This window comes from Maylandia zebra, linkage group LG15 (genome assembly GCF_041146795.1).
Source record: "Maylandia zebra isolate NMK-2024a linkage group LG15, Mzebra_GT3a, whole genome shotgun sequence".
NCBI lineage: Eukaryota > Metazoa > Chordata > Actinopteri > Cichliformes > Cichlidae > Maylandia > Maylandia zebra.
In genome coordinates, this window is record NC_135181.1 from 14,469,767 (window position 1) to 14,494,739 (window position 24,973).

The following is a 24,973-nucleotide window of genomic DNA, read 5'->3' on the forward strand; positions in this document are numbered from 1 at the left end:
TTAAAATGGGAGATTTTCCTTCCCCCTGTCACCAAGTGCTTGCTTAAAGGAGGTCGGCTGATTGGTGGGATTTTTTTTCTAATATTGTAGGCTCTTTATCTCACAATATAAAGCACCTTGAGGTGACTGTTCTGATGTTACTCATAGAGACCACTGGGTCTGACCCCAGCCACACTGAGCTAGACTGTGGTTGGTTCTAATCTTCTTCTGTGTAACCAAATCCAATAAATTTGGTTATTACTGATTAAATGATTGAATAATTTAACAATAATTGGTTATCATTGCTCACAGCTAACCCAGCATACATGAAAATACCAACAAAGAGAACAACCCTTCAATACAAATTCGAGGGTAAAAGGGTGTACTCTGTTGTCATTGGTAGTTCAGCTTTTAATTTATCCTTACCATAAAAGTGTTCAAGTCCAGATCTGCAGTAACTTCTCCAAATGGAGGACACTGCAGTCGTTTTCCCTCCAGAATGCCTTTCATCATAAATAATTTAAAAGACTTAATGTCCTTCAAGAATAAATGAGATGTACAAGACTATAATATGCCGGAGCGCTGGTACATGGAGAGGTTTTTATCCATGTACCAGGTCTCATCTTTGATTGTTTTTCTGTGTTGCTGTCGAATATTGAGCAAAGTCAATTTTAAACTGGGTTTGAAATATAGCAAAATGTGGAATTCACTGAATCTGTGTGTGTGTGTGTGTGTGTGTGTGTGTGTGTGTGTAGGAGGGGAGCATATTAAAGCCTCTTCAGTCAGGGATAGTCCTTCCAGTCGTGAGCTTGCTGGTTCTCACACACGGTGATGATAGCTTGCGCGTGTGTCAGTCGGGGGAGGAGGGAGGTACGCGGTGTCCAACAGCAGATCATACCTGTGTGTTTGTTTCCAAAGATAATGTTTGTGAATCATCACAAATCTGTGAGCTGGAGGCGGAGAACGTCAGGAGAAAAGGAAGCGCGGCTAAGATTGCGTAACAGCAAAAGTCTGTTTGCAGCTTCATCGTGACGTGCGACAAAATGCAGAGGAGTAAATGTTCTAGCCTGATTTAATTATCACCAAACAGTTACATGATTCAAAACAACTTTATTGATCAGTGACAGGCAAGCTGGGGAAACTAGCTGGTCATTGCTTCTGCAGTCATAGCTTGGGGCCTCCCCACTGAATAGGTCAGGTTTCTCTGACGTGACTGATTAACTCACATAAAAAGGAAGTGCCGGAGTGGAGGGGGGGTTACAAAGCAGCTTGCAGAGTCAAGCTGAAGCAATTTAAACAGCACAGCCCATATGAGATTTGCCAACAACACATGTAGAAGAGTGCTGAGCAGTCAGCTGATGTGGGCGGACACTGAGATCAGCTGATCTTGACTAGATTGCTGGCTGAGAATGACTTTCCATGTTCAGTTTATATGCCGTTTATAAATGGAAATAGCCTATTAATAACATTTTATTGTCTTTTATGTCACTGACTTTATGATATATTCAATACAATATAAAGGAGTTGACTTTCAATCAAATTAAATTAGTTTAGGTTAAAAAAAAATCCATGTAACCGTATTAAAGTTTGGATTTTGCTGTTGTTAATAGTGTGTATAGTCTATTAATTCTTTTTACAAAATCAAACTGGGACACGATTACATTTAATCTATCCATTCTTGCTCAGTTTTTGAGATTTTCTGGTCCTTGGGAACTTCACACTTAAAGCCTAGCTGAATAAAGCTGCATAATAGGTGACGGTTCATGAGGCTGACAACAGTTTAGTAAAAAGAGATGGTAATAAAACTAACACAAATATAGAAACAGAGAACCACCTTTATTAAAACACGACTGTAACTTCAATCAGGTCAACTTAGTGCAGTAGTAGGATAACAGGATTTTGCATTAAAATGATGGGATTATGATTTTAACTCAAATAAAAGTAGCTAATATTTAACTGTCCTGTGTCCTCAGATCTTATAGAGATGATAAGCTGTTGCAGTGTCCGCATGCTGAAATGCTGAGCAGCCGTTACATGAGTCTATGAGCATAAGACATTAAAAGAGGAATCTTCCCTTTATGCAGATTGCATGATAGAGGACGGGGAGAGTGAGTGTTTGCTCTCTTCTCTTCCTATCATGCTGTTTATCAGTGAGGAATTATTTAACGCTGGGTTGAACCCGATCAACTCTGCGATCAAAGTCTGAGAGGCTGGCCAGTGAGGCCGTACAGTGCGAGCGTCAGTGAAACATTAACCGAGTGTTTTCCCTACATCTTTCTTCAACAGCCGTGAGAACAATCCAAGATTCAATTTGCTACTTTCTCCACTTTCAGTTTTTCAATTGTTTCACAAGATCTGAAACTGGGTACACAATCCAAAATCGATAGAATAAAAACACAGTAAAAAAAGTATAAATGCATCTGTGCTTTGATGAAACAGCATGTCTTGACCTTTTTTCTGTTGTCCACATCTCCACAACATCAGCATTTCAGCAGCGCTGATAAAACTTTTCAGTCTACGTGTCAGCACGATAAACTGGAGATAACTTCCACGAGAAATCGATTTTTGACCTTTGAATTTGTTGCTTGACCAAAAAGAAGAAAATCAAAGCACTCCTCTTGTTAGATTCTTTCTGCAGACTAATACAGTCACATGATTTTAAAACTATATCACCGCTGTTAACACACAGCTGCAACAGCTGTATTTCATATGTCCTATTTTCAGACATGAGGATACGGTTTCAATTTCGTCATTATAACTTCCTTGTCTCCTCCCTGTAGTTGTGACATTACTTTCAACCTGTGCACTGCACTGCAGGCATGCACTCCTGCTGTGGTGCAGACCTGTTTATGATGTTATACAACTGAGTGCTTTGTCCCTGTTTCTCACCTTTATATTAATGTCAGAGTCCATGCTTAACTTCTGATGTCACTGGGAAAAGACACACATAGAGGGATTCCTTCTTTTAGTAGTTAGCTGTCATTATGGTCTCATTATGTGTTTTATTCTACTTTTGCTTCAACTTTTTTAAAACGGGGAAGATTTGTTTTTAAATGCCACTAAAAATCTGCACTTTGTCTTACTTTGTTATTTGTGAAAGTGTCTTTCGTGAGGTTTAAATGAAGCGCAAGTTCCACTTTAGGTTGACAAGGAAAATGTTACCTCTTTTACACAAATGCCTCTTTTGATGAATGACTTAGCACTTCTCTAAGGAGAGGAAACAAGAAAAGAAGAAATGATTTTAAAAAGCTGAAAGCTATTTTAACTTTGATCAGTAAATATGTGTAGGTAAATATGATTACATCGTAATTTCAGATGTAATCAACAAAAATTCTGTTTAATTCAAGGGGTGTTAAACCCTTCATCACCCTTGTGTATCTCCTCTTTGTAATTTTTGGCTTTGCGTCTGTGGCGTCAAGATCCAGCAGTTCTTCAGCTTATCCCTCACAGTTGTTTGTCAGCAACATATCAGCTGATTTCATTAAACTTGTGTGATCTTTGTGTGTTGAAAACTCCTTTTATGCCCTGTTTATACCCCACACTTGTTCCTGGACCACTCTGAGAGGCTTGTTGCCGACAGAAGTTGTTTTTTTTTTCTTTCTTCTTCATTAGAGTCATTTTCCACTCATTTGAGAGTTGCCCTGAAGGGGCAGAATATGCCTCTCGTGTCTCTTCGGTGCATGTTGACTGAGGACAGATATTTTCTAGAGCACAGATTTGCTGGCTGCAGGCGGTAACCTGACAGCACACAGCCACAGTTAGATTGTGGTGCCTTACTTTGAGGCCACAGGCGTGTAAATGGTTACATTGTAGATGTTATTTGTTGTCTTTTAACAGTATATTCCAATTTATATAATATTTATTCAATTTCTTTTTACCTTTTAATGGGAAATTGGACCATTGTGGTGGTTCCATTTTACTCACAAAGCTCAGTTTGGGGTTTTCTTCGTCTCAGGATCATCATCTGAGTAACATTCCTGCACTGCTAATCTCTCTAAGATGGACAGGCCCTTTGTGGCTACAGGCCTGCCATGTGATTAAAGAGAGAAGCGTGAGAGAGGACATTCTAGTGGTGAAATCCAGGGAGATTTCTAAGTGATTCCCTTGCTTTCACTGCCTGAGCAATAGGTTTGGATCTCATCTCATGTTCATTTTCTACCTGGGAGGTCTCTGACTCACTCTGATGAATCCCCGGAAGCGTGGGCACTGATGAACTGGTTTGTTCGGTATGCACTGCATTGCTTTCCTTTCTTTGCTTTCGTTTTTTTTTTTAACATTGTATAGATAGAAATGTCAAAATCAGCAATTCAAATAAGGGCATAAACTTGTGCTATGCACAAGCACAGCTGGGAAATGGTCTCGGGTTCAGTTTAGTTTACATTATCTGAACCCACTGGTAGATTTGGTCTGCAGTTCATAAGTCATATATCATGTGTCCATTTTCAAACCTAATAAGCATAGATACAATATAATGCACATATTGTATAATTTGCACATAATTCACATTCAAAGAGTGAAGTAAAATTCATCTACAACAATATGAGAGGCAGAAAAATTATTTCAAGTTATTTATGCTAAAGGTGGCTGTACAAGCTGCTGAATCATGGTATGTAGTTTTTTTTCTCACCAGGCTGCACATACTCCTGCAGAGATTTTCTTTATCACAGAACTGTAAATCAATTTCTTTTTAAGTCATCATCTCATATTTACAGCCTAGCAACACACCCAAAACCACCCTGATCTGTCACATTTACTCAAAACAGACTCCCTCAGTAATCAAAGTTCTGCTTTTTTCACCAAAAATCCAGGTTTCAGTTCATAATATCTGAAAGGAACCCATGCCACAAGTGTGCTGTTACTCTGGCAGTCTGTTGTATCAGTCTGCTGAATGACTTGAACCAAAATAATGCATTGCTGCTGTTCGGGTTTCAGTTTAAAAACACCCCAAAGAGGCTCAAAACATCAGCAGGCCCGGAGGGGAATCGTTTCTGACCTGAGCTTGGACAACAGGTGGAGTCTCTGTGGTTTTGGCCTCCTGTCGAAGTCGCTTTCCCATTCTTCTGCTTACAAAGCATCAACTGCAGGACCTGACTAATGACTTGCTGGCTAATAGACATCCAGCCTTGAACAGGTGCTGCTGTAACCTGATGTTATTCAACTCACCTGTCACTGGTTTTACTGATACGGCTGACTGAGCAGGGTCATTTATCAGCTCAGCTGTATGTGCAGCAATATTTTTAAAGTTAAAAATGTTTCCTAACATGAATTTATTTGCCCGATTTATTTGCCCACTGGCTTCTAATCACTACATTGTTTTGTTTTGTAGTGAACCACGGCTAACGGACCTAGAATAGTAAGATTTACTAGTGAAGAAGCCTCGAGGTTAACATTTAAACCTTTAACACTTTAGTCACCAAAATAATTTGGTAGCTGCAGGCCTAAGCTATACTTAAGTTATACTTAAGCCTCAAGCCTTAAATAATAGCTCCTTTCATTTTGATTAAAAAAAAAAAGGACAGGACATTTATGTAGCAATAACCAGTCACTGGATAGAGCCAGGCTGCTTGTTTTCTTCCCTAGTTTCCTGCCGTTATGCTAAGCTAAATTAACCAACTGCTATGTGGGTTAATAACAACCAGCCTTCATTATTGAAATAAGTGCATTTAAAAATGCAGAAATGCTTCTTTTGCATCTTTAGATCCTGAGATTTTGTTTTTCATTTCTGACCCTTATAATTACTGTTTTTGAGAAACTATGACTGTATTGTTTTTTGTTGTAAACTTATTGTCCTTATATGGTGTCACAATTTAAATGGAAATTAGCAGAAAGATGCTTAGTTTTTATTTGAGATAATAACTCAGGCGAGAAATATATTTCTCCGTGGCTGAAACGAGCTTCCATAGAGTCACAACATTAACTGCTTGTGCTGGATTTAAGCTCTATGTTACATTGTTAGCTGCTATTCCAGTGTATATACTGATATTACTACACACATAGTAATAACCTTCCCTAAATTATTCCATAATTTACTCTGACATCTTAGTACTCTGCACCATTACACAAATGAATATCATATAGCACGTGTTGCTATTGTCTGTAAAGAAAAATCAATTGCTTCATCAGCTGATTGCAGTGACTTTGTGTCAGTGACCTCTGTGGGTGGCTGATATATATACTTTGCACTTTGCTTTCTAGTGTTAGGTGATAATATTTTGAGACAAACCTTTCTTTTAGTAAAAGGATTTTTGCATCACAGAACCAAAGTAGTAAACAGAATATTTCTTTAAATCCAGATGTTCTTATATTCTTAAGCAGCCTTAAGAAAAAAACATCACAACACAACAGCTTTAAACTGCTGTTAAATGAGCCTCTGTGTTTTTCACAGATTTCCGTTGCTTATCTCAGTGATACGGATGAGATGGAAACACACACAAGCCACAGAGTAGAGGATTGTTGTATTCAGGGGGCTGCAGGAGAACACCTGACTTAAACCCAAGAGTACATAATGAGAGACAACCACAGCACGAGCCCCTTTCTGTCCATGTGAAAGGATCCAGTGAGAGCCTCATGCTTGTTGCCCTTGGAATGCCCCTGGGTCTCTTACATAAGGCCTCTCGGGCCAGCGGCAGCCACATATTCAGTCAGCAGCCTCTCCAGACTTCCATAGAAACCCAGTTGCAGACGGAGGCCAGGATTCCCTGCTGCGAACCGTGGAGAAGAGTTGTGAAACACTGCAATTATGGACTTGTGTAACTGCACAAGTCACTCAGAGAGATTTACGGCTAACCGTTATCACTGTTTAGGTAGTTGAGGTTTCTGGAGCTGGATAGAGGACATAAGCCACAAATATCCGCTTGGCCTTACAAGCTACATGAACGTGCACGGGTCTTTACACACAGCGGGCTTGTAAATGTCTCTTTCTGTGTTAATTTGACTTTAACTGATGGCTGTGACACAGAAAGATTTAGATTTCAAAGCACAAGTTTAGAAAATACTTAATTGTTGCTTAAAACTCTTTTCTATATCCTCACTGAGATTCTTTTTGAGTGACAGCTTTTTACCTTTTTTTTCCCCTTAACCTCAGCAGCAAACCCACATGCACCACTTGTTTCACCTTGTGCTTCTTTGTGGGTGTTTTGTGCATTTGAAAGTTCTCACAAGTCTTTTTCTGTGGTCATTTCAGTCTTCTTTCGCAGGTTTGCTTCACTTCGTGCTTGTTTTCCGTTTGTGTTTGTTTGATTGACATGTTAAGTTAACTTGGAGCTGATCCAGGGTTACTGGACAATTTCCTGACTGAGGTAGGATTATCTAGGGCAGCAAAGGCACCCCTGGGCACTCCTTTGGTCCTTCTCTGCAGCAGGGAAAAGCTGAAAGGTGCTCTGGCTTTTGCCATTACCACCTTCCACCTTCTGTAATTTACTAACTTTTTAAAAAGTGGTGCTCTATGTAAAAATGTACATTTGAAGAGCTGGAGAAAGTAAGAATGAGACTAACTCGGGTTCTTCAGCTTTAACGAACATGTTTTGCTTTAATTTCACAATAACACACTAGACAGGTACTTTAGGTATATATGTCAATACAGTGGCATGCAGAAGTGTGGATAATTTGCAAAATAGTTTAGGTTACTGTGAACAGCTAAGCAAACAGAGGATGGATTGATCTCCAGAAGGCAGAAAATTATAGATTTTTAACATTTTACGCAAGATTTGACCTCACAAATAATTTTTACTAAAGTCTCAGACCTTAATTTGCTTTTAGGTCTATGGCTTATTCGCGATAACTGGGAAAAGTTGTGAGTTTCATATTTTAAAGCTTTATACACTCTGATATTGCTCCTCTAAGGCGCTCCATAGCAGTCTGGAGATTAAAACAAGTGGTGCCCACTCAGGAGGAGAGAGCAAAGCATTTTCAGATAGTTGATCCTGAAGTCTGCAAAGAATTTAAGGTATACTGGAAATGCAGCTCAGGTGCGAAAGACAAGGAAAACTTTGACCTTTGGGAAGATTTATCAGAGGCTGGAGACGTTGTGCACCGACCTCCTGCGCCGTGAAACGTGCAAATATGACTCATTGGAGAGTCAGCAGACGAAACTCATCAGGCCAAATAAGCAAAGGTATGCTTGGGGGAAAAAAATGGATAAGGACTTTCATTAGAAGAATACTTGTTCAACTGTTAAGCATGGGGATGGCTTTGACCATGCTGTGCTGCAGCCAGTCCTGCAATCACTGGTGAAAAGAAGAGTGGATTGATTTAAATACCGGCAAACACTGGACAAAAAGATCTGAAGATGAAGTGCAGACTTCTGACAGTTTTCCAAGACCCTCACAGTCAACCAACAGAAAAAAGTGACCATGCAGAGGGTAAACCTATTATTTACACACTTTAAAAATAAGTCCATTAACCATTATTTGCCTTTTGGAAATAAGGTAATTGTTTATTAACTAGTCACAGGAAGTCATGTTGACCAGCAGTGGACAAACTTTTGCATGCCACCATACAGTTCAAAAACACATCAGCTGATTCATCATAACTAAAATTAAAAAAACAAAAAAAAAACCAAAAAAAAAAAAAACCACCACACGCACGCACGCACACACACTTGTTTTCGATTTGCACATAGAGCTCAAGTCATAAAAGAGTAAAAGTGACCAAACATTACAAATGGAAAAAAAATACATATCCCAGAACACATTTCTATAATGCAAAATAAATCAAAGAGTGGAAATCCAAAACTCATCAACAGGTCAACTTCACACGGTATCTGTGCTGATGAGGGGAAAAGTCGAAACAAATTCAAAGGCCACTGTATGGACTTCAGTTCAGCAAACAACCAGCTCGGCTCAGCTGTCCACAGCAGAGGACACACAGAGCTATATGATGAGTCATTCCCCCACACACTGTCATGAGTAATATAGTAGGATACCAGCAGACGCTGGTAAGCAGCAACTAGAGCTCTTAGTGGAGCTGTTAAAAAGTCGAACACCAGGTCTCAGTTTGGTCATGCAGACAACACAGAAGGTCCTGGATATATAGATATTTAAAATAAAAAAAAAAAACAAAAAAAACAAAAAAAAAACCTCCCTCAGCATGGATTGTGACAAGGTGCCGAACACATTCATGAGGGTTTTTAAAACCCAACAGGCCAACAGAAAGCTTTCCGGTACAAATTCAGACGGAGGTTTCACTAAATGGCGAACAGTGCTCGTTTCTTTGCAACTCTCTGGCTTGCGAGGCATCGAAATTTAAGAATAAACGTTTATTTAATTAATTAGGTGACTGTGCCACTGCGAGAAGTCCTGTTACACCGAGTCGACTATGCTTAGTGCCATATTGCAACAGTTTTCTTTAATTAAAAGGCAAGGTGAGAGAGGTGTTGGTACGGCTTTTGTATCCAGCTAACGACTGCAATTAAATCCGAGTCAAGGCCAGACGAAAACGTCTGAGAAACAAAATCATTATAAAAAACATCACACCTGGAAAAAAAACTGAATTCAGCATAGATGGTCTGTCAAAAGATTTCAAGAAGAGAGAAAAGAGAAAAAATAAATGTTTATCATCCAAACTAAACATTACAAACAGCATCTACAGAGAATAGATCATTTCTAATAACTTAGGTACATAAATTATTATGCAATACAATACTATTCCATCTGGAGGCCAGAGGGTAAAGAAAATAGGTGTGCTTGAAGCCTACACAAAAAAACAGGAAGGTAGACTCTTTTCCAGCAGGTCCATAGGCTAAATAAATAACCTAGTGATGTGTGTGCTGTGTGTCCATTTGGAGGAGGGAATGTCCCTCTGATCCCTTCGGTCCACTGAGAAGCTTTGGCACAGAAACACCATGAGACGAGATGAGACATCACAACACGGTGCTAATGACGCTCATGCAGGCCTTGATCCAGTACTAGTGGAGATGAGGTCAGTGCAACCCAACATGCATCGCAACCATACCCTCATACTGCCAGAGCCACAGACAACAAGGGAGGGACTGAGTGGCGGAGGAGAGGCTTGGGGGGGTTGAACTAATGCTCAATGTATGAACATGGGAGGGAGTGAAAGGGGTTCAGGCGTGTAGATGGGCAATAATCGAAAATAAAAGGACCTATCGGGGGAAATGATTAAGCCACAAAAAGTACAGCTTCCTGCAAATGATGATGATGTTTTTGCTCAAAGTGGAGGTTTTCTTGCTTCTCCTCTGCTCTTCTCCACACCCTTCATCTCACAGAGATGACTCCACTTCTCTGGCAATCCTGACCTCAGCCTCAGACCCAGGGCACACCTGAACTACGACCCCCGCCGCCTCTGAAGTCTCACTGATCACCTCCAGGTTTGAAGCGACTGCAGCCTTCTTGTCAGAGCCAGTGTTCTGTTTGTCCGCAGCGCCGCAGCATAGCTTGGGAGCGCACTGAGTCCGACAGGAGAGCTCGCACAGGGAGTCTCGAGACTCTGAGCTGAACGTGACAAACTCGGGCTGGATGGTGGTGGCGTGGATGCCCTCGTTGTGGAAGAAGTCCTTGATGCGTTTGGCCACCTCCATGTAAGATGTGGGGTCGTGGCATTTGATGTGCGCCGTGGCGATGATGCGGCTTCCGGCCAGCTGCCAGATGTGCAGCTCGTGGATGGCCAGGACGCCGTCCAGGCTCAGCAGACGCTCGTTGAGCCGGTGCATGTTGATCTGCTTGGGCACGGTCTGCAGCAGGATGAGGGCCGACTCTTTGAGGAGAGGGTAGGTAGTGTACAGCAGGATGCTCACCATGATGATGCACAGCGTGGGATCAAGGTAAAGAACCCAGCAGGGGCCGGCGAACTTCATGGTCGGCACAGTTGGACCCACGTGCAGATCGACAACGGTGTTGTTGTCATGGTAATGGTCAGCGGAGTGGCTGTTGACGCACGGATTCACGCACTTCTCACCTTTGATGCAGGGCTGCCACACAAAGGTGAATATTACAGCGTTGACCACTACGATGACGGAGCCCAGGGCGTCGCCCAGCACATGCAGGAAGACCCCGCGCATGTTGAGCTGCGACGACGAGTCGTGGTCGGGATCCATCTCCTCATAGTGGGTGTTTCCATTCATCTGCACCTCTGTGCTGCCTTTACAGCTGATTTCTAAAGATTAAAAAGGGAAAACAGAGATTAGTTTGGAACAGTTAAATAATCAAATGGACTTTGACACACAGGTTTCACACAAATTATATAGACCAGGGTTTATCCTACATAAAGAAGCATGTGTTTCCCACACACCCTGAAAGAAGATTTTATCTGGGGCTAACAGGTTTGTTAGTATTTAATATACTAAACCATAATAACACAGTTTAGGTTATCAAATTGTAAGAAATTGCAAGGACTAAGGTAACACAGTCCCTTTGTCTAGACTGACTGTACCCCCCACCCCACCCCACGGGCCCATTCTGAGCATGGGGACTATGCACACTGAACGATTGTTAATCATATAGTTAAGATGGTGGGGGGGGGGGGGGGGGGGGGGGGGGGGGGGGGGAATCATGTCACCTGACAACAGAATTCTGTGCATTGTCCTGTTGTTTTTGGTCATGTGATAAGAAAACATGTATTCAGTTTTGAATAAAATTAAACCCCACTTTCCAACACCGTCAAAAACTCCCAGTGAACCCTACTCGGTTTTGTTTTTCTCCTGGTAAAAACTCTGGATGCCATCAAATGGCAGCCAGCTGTTAAATACAATGCCATTATTAAGAGCGAAAGGGGAAAAGTTCATGTGAAACTACATACAATGTTGCAGATTTCACTGCTGAAGACTTCATCTTGTGACTGAATCTGTGCTATATAACTGCCCAAGGCCACACTCAGGAAAACAACATGCCAGATGACCAAAGAAAAAAACCTAAACGCAGCAAAATGCTGCTCAGTAATTCACATTAGGCAAATTCAGTTAGTAATGGCAGGCAACACACTCTAAGCTGGGGCAACGGCACCTGAGCAACGATGGCTCGCTTCCATCCCAGGGACCAAGCTGGTCTATTCATCAGTGGCTAATGGTGTGTCTGGGGCTGTCGACTCCACAGCTACACTGATGTATGGCCCAGTAACAGCAATCAGTGCATGGAGGGGCAGGGGATATAACCCCCATTTATTGAAACTGGCAGGGTCTAACAGTGCGGGGGGAAGAATAAATGAGTTTCTGTATGTTTAACCCTTCAGTTAGACTGACCAGCAGAAAGGGCCACGGAAGCTCTCCAGTGCTGCTGTGAAACTTTTTAACTGACATGCAGACACCAACATGAGGTTATCAGTACAATCAACTTGTCTGGTAAGAAGCGTTTAATGTAACAAAAATGTATGGTGGACAAGCTGATTGTCCAGCTGCTGCCCCACTTTGGCCTTTGACCGGTTTTTCTTCCACTCAATACCTTGTAGAAGCACAATTAAATTAAGAAGAAGCTAAAATAAAAGCTGCCTGTATGCAGATGAGTTTGTTTTGCTTCTGATTCCTTGCTGATAGCTGACAGCCAGGTGAGTGTAAAGGGGGGGCACCTACTTCACTGCATTTATTTTTAAGCTTTAGTTACTAATTATTTAGCAGATAAGGTAACTCACTAAGCCAGGGGTGCCCAATCCCGGTCCTCGAGAGCTACCGTCCTGCAGCTTTTAGATGCATCCTTGTTCCCACACACCCGAATCAAATGAATGGCTTGTTATCAGGCCTTTGCCAAACATGATGGCATGCTGAAGAGGTAATCAAACCATTTGATTCAGCTGTGTTGGAGTAGGGATGCATCTAAAAGCTGCAGGATAGTAGCTCTTGAGGACTGGGATTGGGCAGCCCTGCACTAAGCTCTTCAGGGGGTCAGGAGACTTTACAAGGATCCCACTATAAGTTTTAAATACCGGCCCAAGCTACAGTCAGTGTGGAAATTCAGGTAAAAACTTAAAATCGAGTTCAGTTTGACTCAGCTGTGTCAGTCAGAAACTTCTCGTTATCATTATTTAGAAGCCAGAGTGAAACCTGAGGCTTTACCCAGGAATGTCACCAACACGGAGACCATGTTTCCAAGGATAGAATAACCCAACAAATATGAGACGCCAAACACATATGTCAAGAAAAAACCCCAATACGGATTAGTCACTTGGGCAGTTCTCAGGGCAGGCTGATGCACTGTTACACAATCTGGAGTGCTAACAGTGAAGATAAAGACTGGCACATGTATCCAGATTAATGGTGAGATAGTGAGGGTGGACTGTCCATTTCAAAACTAAAGCACCAACAACTCATTGCTCACCATTTCTTGGTCTCCCATCGCCTGGGCTGTTGTGATTTCCCACCAAGTTGTTGGTCTCCTCTCCCGAAGACCCGTTTCCAGCCTTCGAGTTCTTGCTCGTTTTGCCCCGCTTATTCTTACTCCCATGAGAGTGCCCTCCGTGAGAGTGTCCGTGGCCTCCGCCCGCGTGGCCGTGGAACAAGCAGAGCCCCAGCAGGTTAACCAGAAGCCCCGCGGCACCGACCCCGGCCACCACCACTGGAGACTCGATCTCGTGGGGCTCGGTGAAACGCTCGACCGCCTCCAGGACGATGGTGAAGCACAGCGCCGTGAGAAAGACGGCATTGACCAGAGCCCCCATCACCTCCGCTCGGATCCAGCCGAAGGTGTTCTTGTTGGTCGCCTGGGTTTTTTCCGCGAACCGAACCGCCACTAGAGCCACGACGAGTGCGATGACATCCGACAGCATATGGAAGGAGTCCGACAGCATTGACAGGGACGAGGTCATCCGACTGACCACCACTTCCACGATGAAAAACCCAAAAGTCAATGATAGCATGCACAGCAGCCGGGCACGATTGGGTTCGCAAGCCATTTTTCCTTCCTCACAGTCGATTCAAGTTTAAGTTAGCGTTGAAGAAATCAGCAGGTTTGAGAAAGCCCAAGAAATCCCCACGACATCCGCTGGTTGGCTTTCCCGTTTAACTCCGGGCTACGTTAAGCTAGCTTGGCTCCCTGAGACAATACGATCGCTGGTAATATCATCCGCGTAAAACACTCTTATTCGGCGACGGCAGCAACACTCGGCTATATCTGAGGACAAACACACACCGAATCAATTGGCGATTAAAAAATGATTCAGCAACCGTATAAATACCAGCACCTTCCTCGCTCGTTTTGCCGACGAGCTCCGCTTTGCAGACGGCTGAAACTTTGCACCCGAGCCGGTAAACTTTCCACACGGAACACGGCACATAGCGGGACACGCCTACTACGATTTCCGTTGGTCGACGAGCTACAGAGAGGAACGTAATTGGTCACGTTCTGCAACTCTTGCAAGTAGGCGGCGCAAAGAAGCCAAACAACGGTGGTTGCTACGCACGCTAATGGCAATTGTAATATCGCGATGAGGTCCGTAACTGATTCGTAAATCTTGGCGTTTCAGCTGAAACCAGGTGACTGCGAAGAATCACAGAAACTGAGCCCTTATCAGTAAAAACACTTTTTTATACAATCAGTGGTCTTTACTCAGCTTTTAATCACGGAAAAATCCCTAAATAAATTTACTGATGTTCCAACTACACACTATAATTGCTTCCTTTATTTTATATTTTATTTTCCAAATGTCCGTATACTTACGCTGTAAAATGATTTAATTTTACATTAAGTTAAATACAAGTTGCCCCCCCCCCCTCCAAGAAAAAACCAACCAAACAAGCAAACACAAAAAACCTCAGTAATCAAGCCAGTAAGCTACCAGCTTCAATGGAAATAAAGACAGATGTAACAATAAATTACATCTAATCTGCTACTTACTCAAAGCAAAGGCTTGTTTGCAAATTGCATTTTAATATCTTTTCATGGAAAAGTGATGACCCCTTGTGGGAGCTAGTGTTATATAAAAACAATTCCATTACTATGAAAATGATCAGCCCAGCCTGTAACTTCTCTTTTTCATATACATCTATTGCTACGCTAGTGTGAAAAACCACAGGAGAAACTAGTTTTGGCCCAACTTAGACCCACTACAGTCTGTATACATATGAAATATAGCATATTGCATAACAGCCCTGTGATAGACCCCAGGGCAGATTCTTTTTTTGTGGCCGGGCAAACAGATTTATCCCTGTTAAAGTAACATAGACAGCTGTAATGTCTCTAGGCAACAAACAAGAGAAGCACACATTTCCCCACAAACTGAGTGGAGTAAGAATTCCTCATTTATCAGTCATGTTTGCTTGTTGATATATCAAGTATACACATATTAGAGCAGGGGTGGGGAACTCCAGGCCTCAAGAGCTGGTGTCCTGCAGGTTTCTCACCCTGGGTCATCACACCTGAATCAAATGATTAATTCATTACCAGGCCTCTGGGGAACTTCGAGACATGTTAAGGAAGTAATTTGGCCACTTAAATCAGCTGTGTTGGATTAAGGACATATCTAACACCTACAGGACACCGGCCCTCGAGGCCTAGAGTTCAACACCTGTGATCTAGACCCTCTACACCACTTACTGTACAGGCAGCAGAACATCTTCTCTAACTGAAGGATTCAGCTCCACTGCCACCAGAACACCTCTCAGACCACATCCTCTTTCCTTCTATAATACAGCATATCTGTTTGGCAGATACTAAAATTATTACATCATTTCAACTGCTATATAAAAAAAAAAAAAAAAAAAAAAAAAAAAAAAAAAAAAACCCCAAATGGTATAGAACAAGTATTTATCATCACATCATGCCTACTTTAATGTAGTAATGAATATAATCACTTTGTTTATTGACATCACAGGATCATGTCATTCCACATAGTCTCCCTTCTTCTAGAGATGTCTCTAAAGAAGGTCTACAGCCATAAATACAGCAAAAAACTATACACAGTACATTGATAATCGCATTAGCTGCCCAAGATAACACACTCACTCATCAGGCTACATAAAAATAAGACAGTAACACACACACACACACACACACACACACACACACACACACACACACACACACACACAGCTACACATGAACATTTTCATCCAGTTGTTATGACTCCAGGCCTTCAGAAGCTTTCATGGTCACACCTGTGCGATCAGCGCAGGCCGAGGATTTGCCTGCTCTTGAGCTGGCACATCTTCTCCATTTCACTCAGAGCTTGGCTCCGCTGGGCCGCTGCCTGCAGCCTCTTCAGCAGCACCAGCTCCTGGGACGGCGCGCTCTGCAGAGCATCGGGCCGCTGGTTCTCTTTGCTCTCGCCAGCAAAGTGGACCTTCTTCTTACCCGGAGAGAGGTTCTCCGCATCTAGACCAAAACAGTCACGTAAACTTGTTAACAAATCACAATCTCAACAGCTGTGATTCTGAGGTGTGTCGTGTGAGCTTTTAGAACTGCAACTTTTTAAAAATAATTTCTTTATTGTTGTATAAAAAAAAATAAAATACATTTGATCCAAAGTCATTCACATTGTCGACACATGCGTTAAAACACACGTTAAAAGTAAACTGCTCAGCTCTGGTCTTGGTTCAGTAAGTTCAGAAGTCTTTGCTGGATTCCCATACCTATGTCTTTGTCATAGATCGGTGTCGTGTCCCTGTGGTGCTGTAGGCGGCTGTAATTCTTCAGCAAACTCTCCGCTCTGAAGCGGTTGATTCAAAATAAAGGGAAAAAAATTAAAATCAGCTGGAAAGACTGCCAAAGAATGGTTAGAATGAAAAAAAATGAATTGCTTAAATCATTTCTATCTTAAAAGTTTTTTTTACCGCACGAGCTTCTCATTTGCAAGTCGTTCACGAACACACAGCTCCTGCTCTCTTCCTGTAATTAAAAGACAAAAATGGACAGTTTCAGTTTGGGAATTTATCCCTCACTTTTCAAGAAAGTACACCCTCTTTCAAGTCTAAACACCAGGACATCCCTCAGAGGGTCTTAAAAATCAGGTAATATTTAAAAGGTTTCATTATGTCTGCACATGTAAAATCTTAGAATGAAAAGAGGAGGCATTTTATTTTATCATAGCTGTGTGTGACTAACAATCTCTTATTTCCACATATTTCTGGACACACACACACACACACACACACACACACACACACACACACACACACACACACACACACACACACACACACACACACACACACACACACACACACACACACACACAGGAGCTGTAGGTGTAGAAGTAGGTCATCGTTTGGTTGCGACACCCCAAGCAACATGAACAAACCTGTTCCATCCACACAGGTTTCTTCAACTACACTTCCACCCTCTTAGCAAGATGTACCTAGTACTTTCTATGGTATTACTCAACTTTACTTATTGCTGCCAATGTGAAAACAAGTCCATAAACATGAGATAATACTGATGAGTCCTCTTTGCAGAAGAGGATGTTCCTGTTAGAAGTAGCCTCTTCAAACTGATGTAAATCAAATATTTCTCTACTAAAAATACAATACACAGTTTTTCTAATTTCTCCCAAAATCTAGGCCAGACTACAGCAACACTGACAGACATATGCTTGAGGTATGTGCGGCTCAAAGCAGGGCTTAAAAAGGTCTTACTCTCCAGCTGCTCCTCACGTTCTTTCAGTGCTTGTTCTCGGTCCCGCAGCGCCTGCTCCTTCAGTCTGATCTCCGTGGCCGAGGCGTGCGCCGTCTCTGCCGGTTTGTGGAGAGGAACATCAGAATCAGCTGATCTCCTTTGGAGTCGCGACTGTGCCTTCCTCTGCTCCTCAGCAACCGCCTCGCTCAGCAGGCTGCTCTGGAGAATAGATTCTACAGAAGGTCTCAAATAGTCCTGCCAAGAGAAGGGGCCCATAAATGAAACATAAATAGCCTTTTTTGTTCCTGCCAATGTGGTGCTAGTGTCGCTGCCACTGCCAGTGGTTTCATTTTGAGAACTAGTTCCCATTTCCACAAGTTTGAGGTCCAGTTATTATGTAATGCTGCTAGCAGAGGCTAGGGTAATATCTGTTGGCACTTTAAGGGTGGAAATGCCCCGAACCCATTCCAGATCAGACGCCAGCATCACGTCGGTGCAAAACCTTAGACCGCATAAAAGATGGATGTAGCCACCATGACATCCCAATCCACATGTCAAGTGTCCTTGGACAAGATACTGAACAACAAATTGGCCCAGTTCAGGATCTACCGAAGAGTGAGCAAGCGTGAGAAAGTTAGAAAAAGCACCTAAAGGCACCGTATGAATGTGTGTGAGAATGGGTGAATGTGGGTGGTGGTAAAAAGTGCTTAGAGTGCTCATTTAACTAGAATTTACAAAATTAACTTCACGTTTTATTCAGTGACCTAAAACTAGCACTTGAGTCCATAAAGTCATGGGAAAGTAGTTACTGAGGGCCAGTTTGCCATGGAAGGCACTAAAACTAGAGCAGTTGCCCCCTGCAGGCTGTTAGAAAGAATGCAAGGTTTGAAGTATTTCTGCACAGACTTCCCCTCTTCCAGATGTGGACACATGGTCCATCTTTTATACCATCTAAAATAATCAGATAGCTCAGGCACCATATCATGTAAATTTTAAAAATAAATTCAATTCCAACCTTTAAGTTGAGCATTTTGCCGAGCAGAGTGTTCAGCTCCTCAGAGTACCGGTACGGGATCCTTCTGAATTTGCCCTCTCTGATCTTTTCTGCCAGCTCTTTTTGGTTGTAAGCAGTAAAAGGAGGCCTGGAGAGGAAAAAGAAAAATGCAGGAAAAACTGCAAGATCTGCTGCCTAACAGTTTGCAGTGGGGAAATCAGCTAAAGTGGAACAGCTGGAAAACTTACGATAAGGCACAGAGTTCGTAGAGCAGACATCCCAGAGACCAAATATCGGACTTCTCGTTGTATGACATCCGGTTTATTTGTTCCTGACAGAAAAAAAAAAAAAAGAGATTATATTTGTCCCCATTTTTTTTTAATCATGAAGTAAAACAAAGATTAACAAACAAGAATAAAATCAAAAGTTCAGGCAAGGAAAGTTGTAAGCTCAGATTAAACACTTCAAACTCCAGCAGCATGAAGCCACTCACTGGAGACATGTAGTACGGCGTCCCGACAAACGTCTTTGCAAAGCTGGTGTCATGGTTCAGGATCCTCGCCAGGCCAAAGTCGCCCAGTTTGACATTCTGCTTGATGTCGAGGAAGATGTTGGCTGGTTTCAGGTCCCGATGAAGGACTGTGGCCCTGCCGTCACTCCGCCTGTGACACTCCTTCAGGGCCAACGTGAGCTGGGCCATGACTCGCAGGATGAACTGCTCCTCCAAATAGCGCCTGTCAAGGTAAAAAAAACACATGCATACACCGATGAAGGGAAAGGATTCACCAGCATGCAACCGTCAGTATCATTTAGCATTCAACCCCACCTCTCCTTGATGCAGCGGCTGATGAGACTGGACAGGTCGCCGCCTTCGCAGTACTCCATGACAATGTACAGAGTGGTGTTTGTCCGGTCTATGATGCGGTCGTAGTACCTCACTATATTTGGGTGTTTGAGCTCCCTCAGCAGGTTCACCTCTGACACCAGCATCTGCTTCTCACCCTCTGCCATGGTGCCATAATCCAGCTCCTTCCACACCAGGATCTACGATACAAACCAGCTTTGAATTAACCAGAATTACAGAGATAAAAGTCAAAGAACCGTGGTTATCTGAATCAGAGATCAGAGAATGTCCTTCCATAAAGGCCAGTGTCGTAAGAAGACAAGTGGAAGCTATGGAAAAGTAAAGCTAACTCGGGCAACTTGTCTTTATTCTAGAACACGGGTGGGGGAACGCTAGGCTTCAAGGGCTGGTGTCCTGCAGGTTTTAGATGTGTCCTTGATCCAACACAGCTGATTCAAATGGCTAAATGACCTCATCAACATGTCTCCAAGTTCTCCAGAGGCCTGGTAATGAACTAATCATTTGATTCAGGTGTGTTGATCCAGGGTGATATCTAAAACCTGCAGAACACCAGCCCTTGAGGCTTGAGTTCCCAACTCCTGCCCTAGAAGAATAGAATAGAATTCAACTTTATTGTCATTGCACATGCACAGGGCAACGAAATGCAGTTTGCATCCATCCAGAAGTGCTTTAGTGATATAGATATATTACAATATATATTAGCAATAATATAGATGTGAGTATATTACAGAAATGGGTCTATTATGGTATGTTATAATGTACACGGTATGAAGTATGTTGTGAATATTGTATAACTATAAGTATGTACAGGCTGTAGTGAGTACAAGCTATGTACAGGCTATGAACAGGATATAAATATGAAAAACTATACAGAATATGAAATAAATAACTTTACAGAAATCTGAGATATACAGCTATACAGAAATGGGAACTATGCAAGTTGTAAACAGTTGTAGGATTAAAGATTATCGAATGTACAGAATGATTATTTACACAGAGCTATACAGTAGTGCAGTTAAGATAAGTGAGGGTGTAGATAGTTTCTAGAGAGGCTATATAAAGTGCTAGTGGTTGTGAGTGGTGGTTCAGTCCATGTTATTATTGTGTGTTTGAGGGTACAGTTGTCCATTGTGGGTAGGGATGGGTATCGTTTAGGTTTTATCCGATACCGGTGCCAAATCGGTACTTTTGAAACGGTGCCGGTGCTTAAACGGTGCTCGAACCGGTGCTTAAAGAATGGAGAACACAAACTTTGTCCAAAAACCTCTCATGTTCAGCTGTTTGTTTGTTTTTTGTAAAAAGATAGCAATGTTAGCCTTTTCTGCAGCTATGGGGCATATATGGTATCACTCTTGGCTGGAAGCAGTGCTTAAACAATGGAAAAAAAAAAAAACACAAACTTTGTCCAAAAACCTCTCATGTTCAGCTGTTTCCCACTTTTTCTTTGGTCATTTTAGCCTTTTTGTCCAGGGTGAAGGGAGTATCTGCCATCAAACAAGAGGACAGCCGCATGTAGCTATGATGATGTTTGCTAGTTCACCTTACATGCATTAATGTAATAACGTGGTTAGCCTACTCAACGTAAATTACACTCGAACAACATTAAGCGACTCACGCAGAGAAGAACGGCTGCTGCTGCCATCATCATCCTCATCATTTCTGCTACACTGGCAGGGCTAGGGGCCAGGACTCTCCTCTTCGTGTTTTTGGGGGATGTTGCTCCGGGTCCGATAACTGGCAACCCACCCAACGTGCACAGTGTGAGGTCTTGCAGCAAGCTATCAAATACGGCGCATTTCTCGGCTTTTAAAAAAAACGCTATGCGTCGCCAGGTGTTTCATCGGATTCGAGGTGTTACCTCCTTTGACAATATCACAGTATCAGCTTAAAGCACTTGTTGCTGCTGAGTTTGCATATTTTGCTGTGAAGTACAGCCAGACTTTTGACCGCTTCGCCTTGGGCATTTTTAATCTGTAGCTCTGCTCTAACTGAACGTACGTACCTGGCCCCGCCTACTATCCTGGGAAACGTAAAATGATTGGCTAGAAGTGTATCACAGCTCAGGAAAAAAAAAGCACCGAAATAAAGCACCGAAATGTGCGCTGCTTTTCGGTCTGGTTACTACCGTTTATGTCAGAACCGGTGCCATCATGGCACCGGACACCGGTACCCATCCCTAATTGTGGGTGTGTGTATGTTCAGTCCATGAGTTTAATGTGGGTCAGATGTCAGGAGGCAGAGAAGGATAAACTGCATACAATGTCTTAATGTACAATCAAATGTATTATGTTATGAATTGAGTTATGAAATGCTCCTTAAAATAGGGACGGCATTTAAACACGTCACTGTTGCCAATGGCTATAAAACCAGAAAAACAGGCTTTACTGTCAGACACAAACGTAAATAATAACTGATTACAGCACAGCAGGAAGAGTATTAGGTAAATACAGGAATTTACACAATACAGACCTTAAAAAGGGCCTCTGGGGGGGTGACTATATAGCAAGGCCAATCACAATCAAGGATTTCGGCACCAGTATACTCTTGTGGGATATTGATCTGGGCCCTGTGCTCACTGTCTGAGAAGCCTTGGAGAACTTGTGCTGTCTGTAACATCATTCAGCATGACCAGTGTGGTGCTGGGTGAGTAAGGGTCTGTGGAGGTATATCCATGAAGGGACTGCCATTAGGTATTGGGATGAAATCCTGGGTTCCTCCTGCCATTCAAACTACTGGGTACATTTTGGCAAAATCTACACATTATTTTTTACTTTGAGTTTCAGGGTCTTTAAATTAAGCCCTCCAAAGGTAAATCATTTAATAATTTTCACTTTTGTCAAGGGATCTGGCATCATTTTATTGCTAATGCATTACACAGTCTATATGAGTGTAAATATCCAACATGTTTATCTCCCCATTGAGAGCTGATGTATTTTCAAAGTAACCCTTGACCCAAAGAAAGGAATTTCCTTCATTGGAATAATTAAGTTACCAACAACAACAAACGTTTAAAAAAAAAAAAAGATGAAGTCAGTAAAATAAAATAGTAAAACATAAATATCTAATATCAATATAAAAATTAACATAAAATATTAAGTCATTAATAACTGACCTTTTTAATCTAACGCTGCTCATTTTTAAGGTCCACATTATAAGCTAACAGCTTACATTTTCAAAATTTCTGTAACGCTACAAGCAGGTAGCTACTTGTTAGCGGTTTGAAATAAAGTTTATTGAGGTGGGGGGAGGAAAAAAAACATGACTGCGACAATATTGCCTCGCGGACTCACGGACAGCAGGTGAGTTTAACCCACAGGTATGCGGGAAGTGTGTTTTACTCACCTTTCTGTCAGCTTTTCTCTTTATTTTCTGGCACCTTCCATATGAACCGGAGCCTATAGTGTGCAGCACCTCGTAGTCCTCCACCCGGGACGGCATGCTGATTTGTAACCGATTCTAACGTTCAAAACTTACCGGACTGGCGTCACCGTCAGCTAACGGCAACGTAAATATAAACCGGAAGTAGTGTCCTTCAACACAGGCTCTCAGTTTAATCCTAAACCGCCTTTTATGTCTATGTATATGTTTAAATGGTCATTTCCTTATATTTCTTTCCTCTATCGTGTACTCGTGTGTTAACTACCAAAACAGGAAGTGATTACTCTCTGTTTAAATTGGTGCCGAAATCCTTGATTGTGATTGGCCTTGCTCGCGCAGCTGATTGGCAGCCGATTGGTCAGCGCAGAGACGCAACTTGTGAGGTTGCTAAGCGCCGGAGTACCGCGAGAGTTGAGCGGGTAGACGACGCACAGGAGTTGTGCTCCACGAGGTGGCGCCAGAATCGCATGGTCCGGGTGAGCGCAACCGCGGGTTTGGGAGCCGGCATCTGCGCAGCGTGAAGGTAAACGGGGTCAGGAAATTCATTTATTCAGGAAAATTGAATTTTACGATGGTTGTATTTTTTTTTTATACAAAAGACGGAACTGGGATTTGCCATTGATTTTGAAATGTATTTCTCTCTGAAGTGGAAGGAGATAGTATGCACAGGTTTTTTTTGTGTATATTGAAAAGAAGAATGCGGTTTTAGTAACGTGTGGCCCGACATATGAATGACACCTCAGCAGCACTGCCGGTTTTGAGCTCCCAATAAGATTACATTTCTCTTTCACAACCCAGCTTTATTAGAATTCATATATATAATACAATTGTAATTATAGGGAGAAAGATAAAACCCTTTTATACTGTTTTGCAGAGATATAGGGGGATCTAAAAATTGTCTTTTTTTAAAAAAAGACACATAATAACAAAATGTAGTATTTCTTTAACTTTTTCTGCAGAATATTTATTGAAAATCATTGGAGAATTAATATATTTACTGGCAGTTTTTAGTGTTTATGTAATTCTGTTAGGTTAGTATGACATTGATTCTTTTATTTTCTACATGTAAGGTATGCACAATTTAAAATATGTAAAGACAAAAAAATTTTACTTGCTTGACAAAAGCTTCTGTTTACCTCTTGGGCTTGTCTTTTGTACTGGGGGACTGGGATTTATGGTTTTACAAGGAACAGCAGGAGTAGCTCTCTAGAATATTAATCATGCAAAGAAGGGAACAGCTCGATAAGATATCCATAACAAAGGATCGAGTAACATTTTTTTTAAGGCTATGTGGAATCATTGGAAAACCTAAATGAGGTCTGAAGCAGTCTGAACGATCAAATTAAAAACATGCATCTGTGTAAATGTTTGCCATCTCTGAAGTTGGGGGAGAATCATCTTCGGGGACACAAAAAGGTCACCAACTGTTAGTGCCCGAGACTGCATATGTTAAAAGCTGGTAGTCGTCTTATTGTCACTGGTCATTTGATTTGACCAGCAGGACCTCCTGAAGAGTCGCCATCTGAGAGCGGCAACACGAGCGACCTCTCACTCTGCTCTCACTTGCATATGTCCTACAGACAGTCTGCTCTGACCGACTGGCGCTGACGGAGAAGAGGGAGGGAAAAGAAAAAAAAAAGGTGGTAGTGGCAACTCAAATTGCCATCCACATGTTTTTGTTTGTTTGTTTTTTACACAAACAAATAATAATAATAATAATAATAATAATAATTGTGGTACTGCACAAGGAAGGAATTATATCATATATATATATATATCTATCTATATATATATATATATATATATATATATATATATATATATATATATATATATATATATATATATATATATATATATAAGGAAGGTCCTCATATCACATGTGTGAGGACAGGGAGACAGTGGTCAGGGTAAGAGTGACAGATGGGTTCAAGGTGGGGGTGGGATTACATCAGGGATCGGCTCTGAGCCCCTTCTTCTTGTTTGCTGTGGTGACAGACAGGTTGGCAGATGAGGTCGGGTAGCAGGGTCCGTGGACAATGATGTTTGCAGATGACATTGTGATCTATAGTAAAAGTAGGGAGCAGGTGGAGAAGATCCTGGAGAGGTGGAGGTATGCTTTGGAGAGAAGAGGAATAACGTAGTAGGTAGAAGTAGAAGCAAGACAGAATACATGTCTGTGAATGAGCGGGAGACAGGTGGAAAGGTGAAGCTACAAGAAGTAGAAACAGAAGAAGGTGGATGGTTTAAATATCTGGGCTTAGG

At 42.0% G+C, this 24,973-nt stretch overlaps 2 protein-coding genes across 3 annotated transcripts; both read right to left on the reverse strand.

Moving 5' to 3' along the window:
* Positions 1-9,513: 9,513 nt before the first annotated feature.
* Positions 9,514-14,178, reverse strand: slc30a1a (solute carrier family 30 member 1a). The gene is made up of 3 exons (XM_076873966.1): positions 14,104-14,178; positions 13,242-14,033; positions 9,514-11,091 (listed from the first exon to the last, which is right to left on the reverse strand). The coding sequence occupies exons 2-3, from the start codon at positions 13,813-13,815 to the stop codon at positions 10,199-10,201; spliced, it is 1,467 nt and encodes a 488-aa protein (XP_076730081.1). The 5' UTR covers positions 13,816-14,033; positions 14,104-14,178; the 3' UTR covers positions 9,514-10,198.
* A 1,508-nt stretch (positions 14,179-15,686) lies between these two features.
* On the reverse strand, positions 15,687-22,959 carry nek2 (NIMA-related kinase 2). 2 transcript variants are annotated; one of them, XM_004568718.5, is made up of 9 exons: positions 22,673-22,959; positions 19,292-19,509; positions 18,959-19,199; positions 18,714-18,796; positions 18,487-18,613; positions 17,492-17,726; positions 16,691-16,745; positions 16,490-16,566; positions 15,687-16,232 (listed from the first exon to the last, which is right to left on the reverse strand). In XM_004568718.5, the coding sequence occupies exons 1-9, from the start codon at positions 22,766-22,768 to the stop codon at positions 16,024-16,026; spliced, it is 1,341 nt and encodes a 446-aa protein (XP_004568775.1). In that variant the 5' UTR covers positions 22,769-22,959; the 3' UTR covers positions 15,687-16,023. The 2 variants fall into 2 exon arrangements, with proteins under 2 accessions (XP_004568775.1, XP_076730082.1); XM_076873967.1 differs by lacking the exon at positions 22,673-22,959 and adding an exon at positions 20,946-21,492.
* Positions 22,960-24,973: the final 2,014 nt, after the last annotated feature.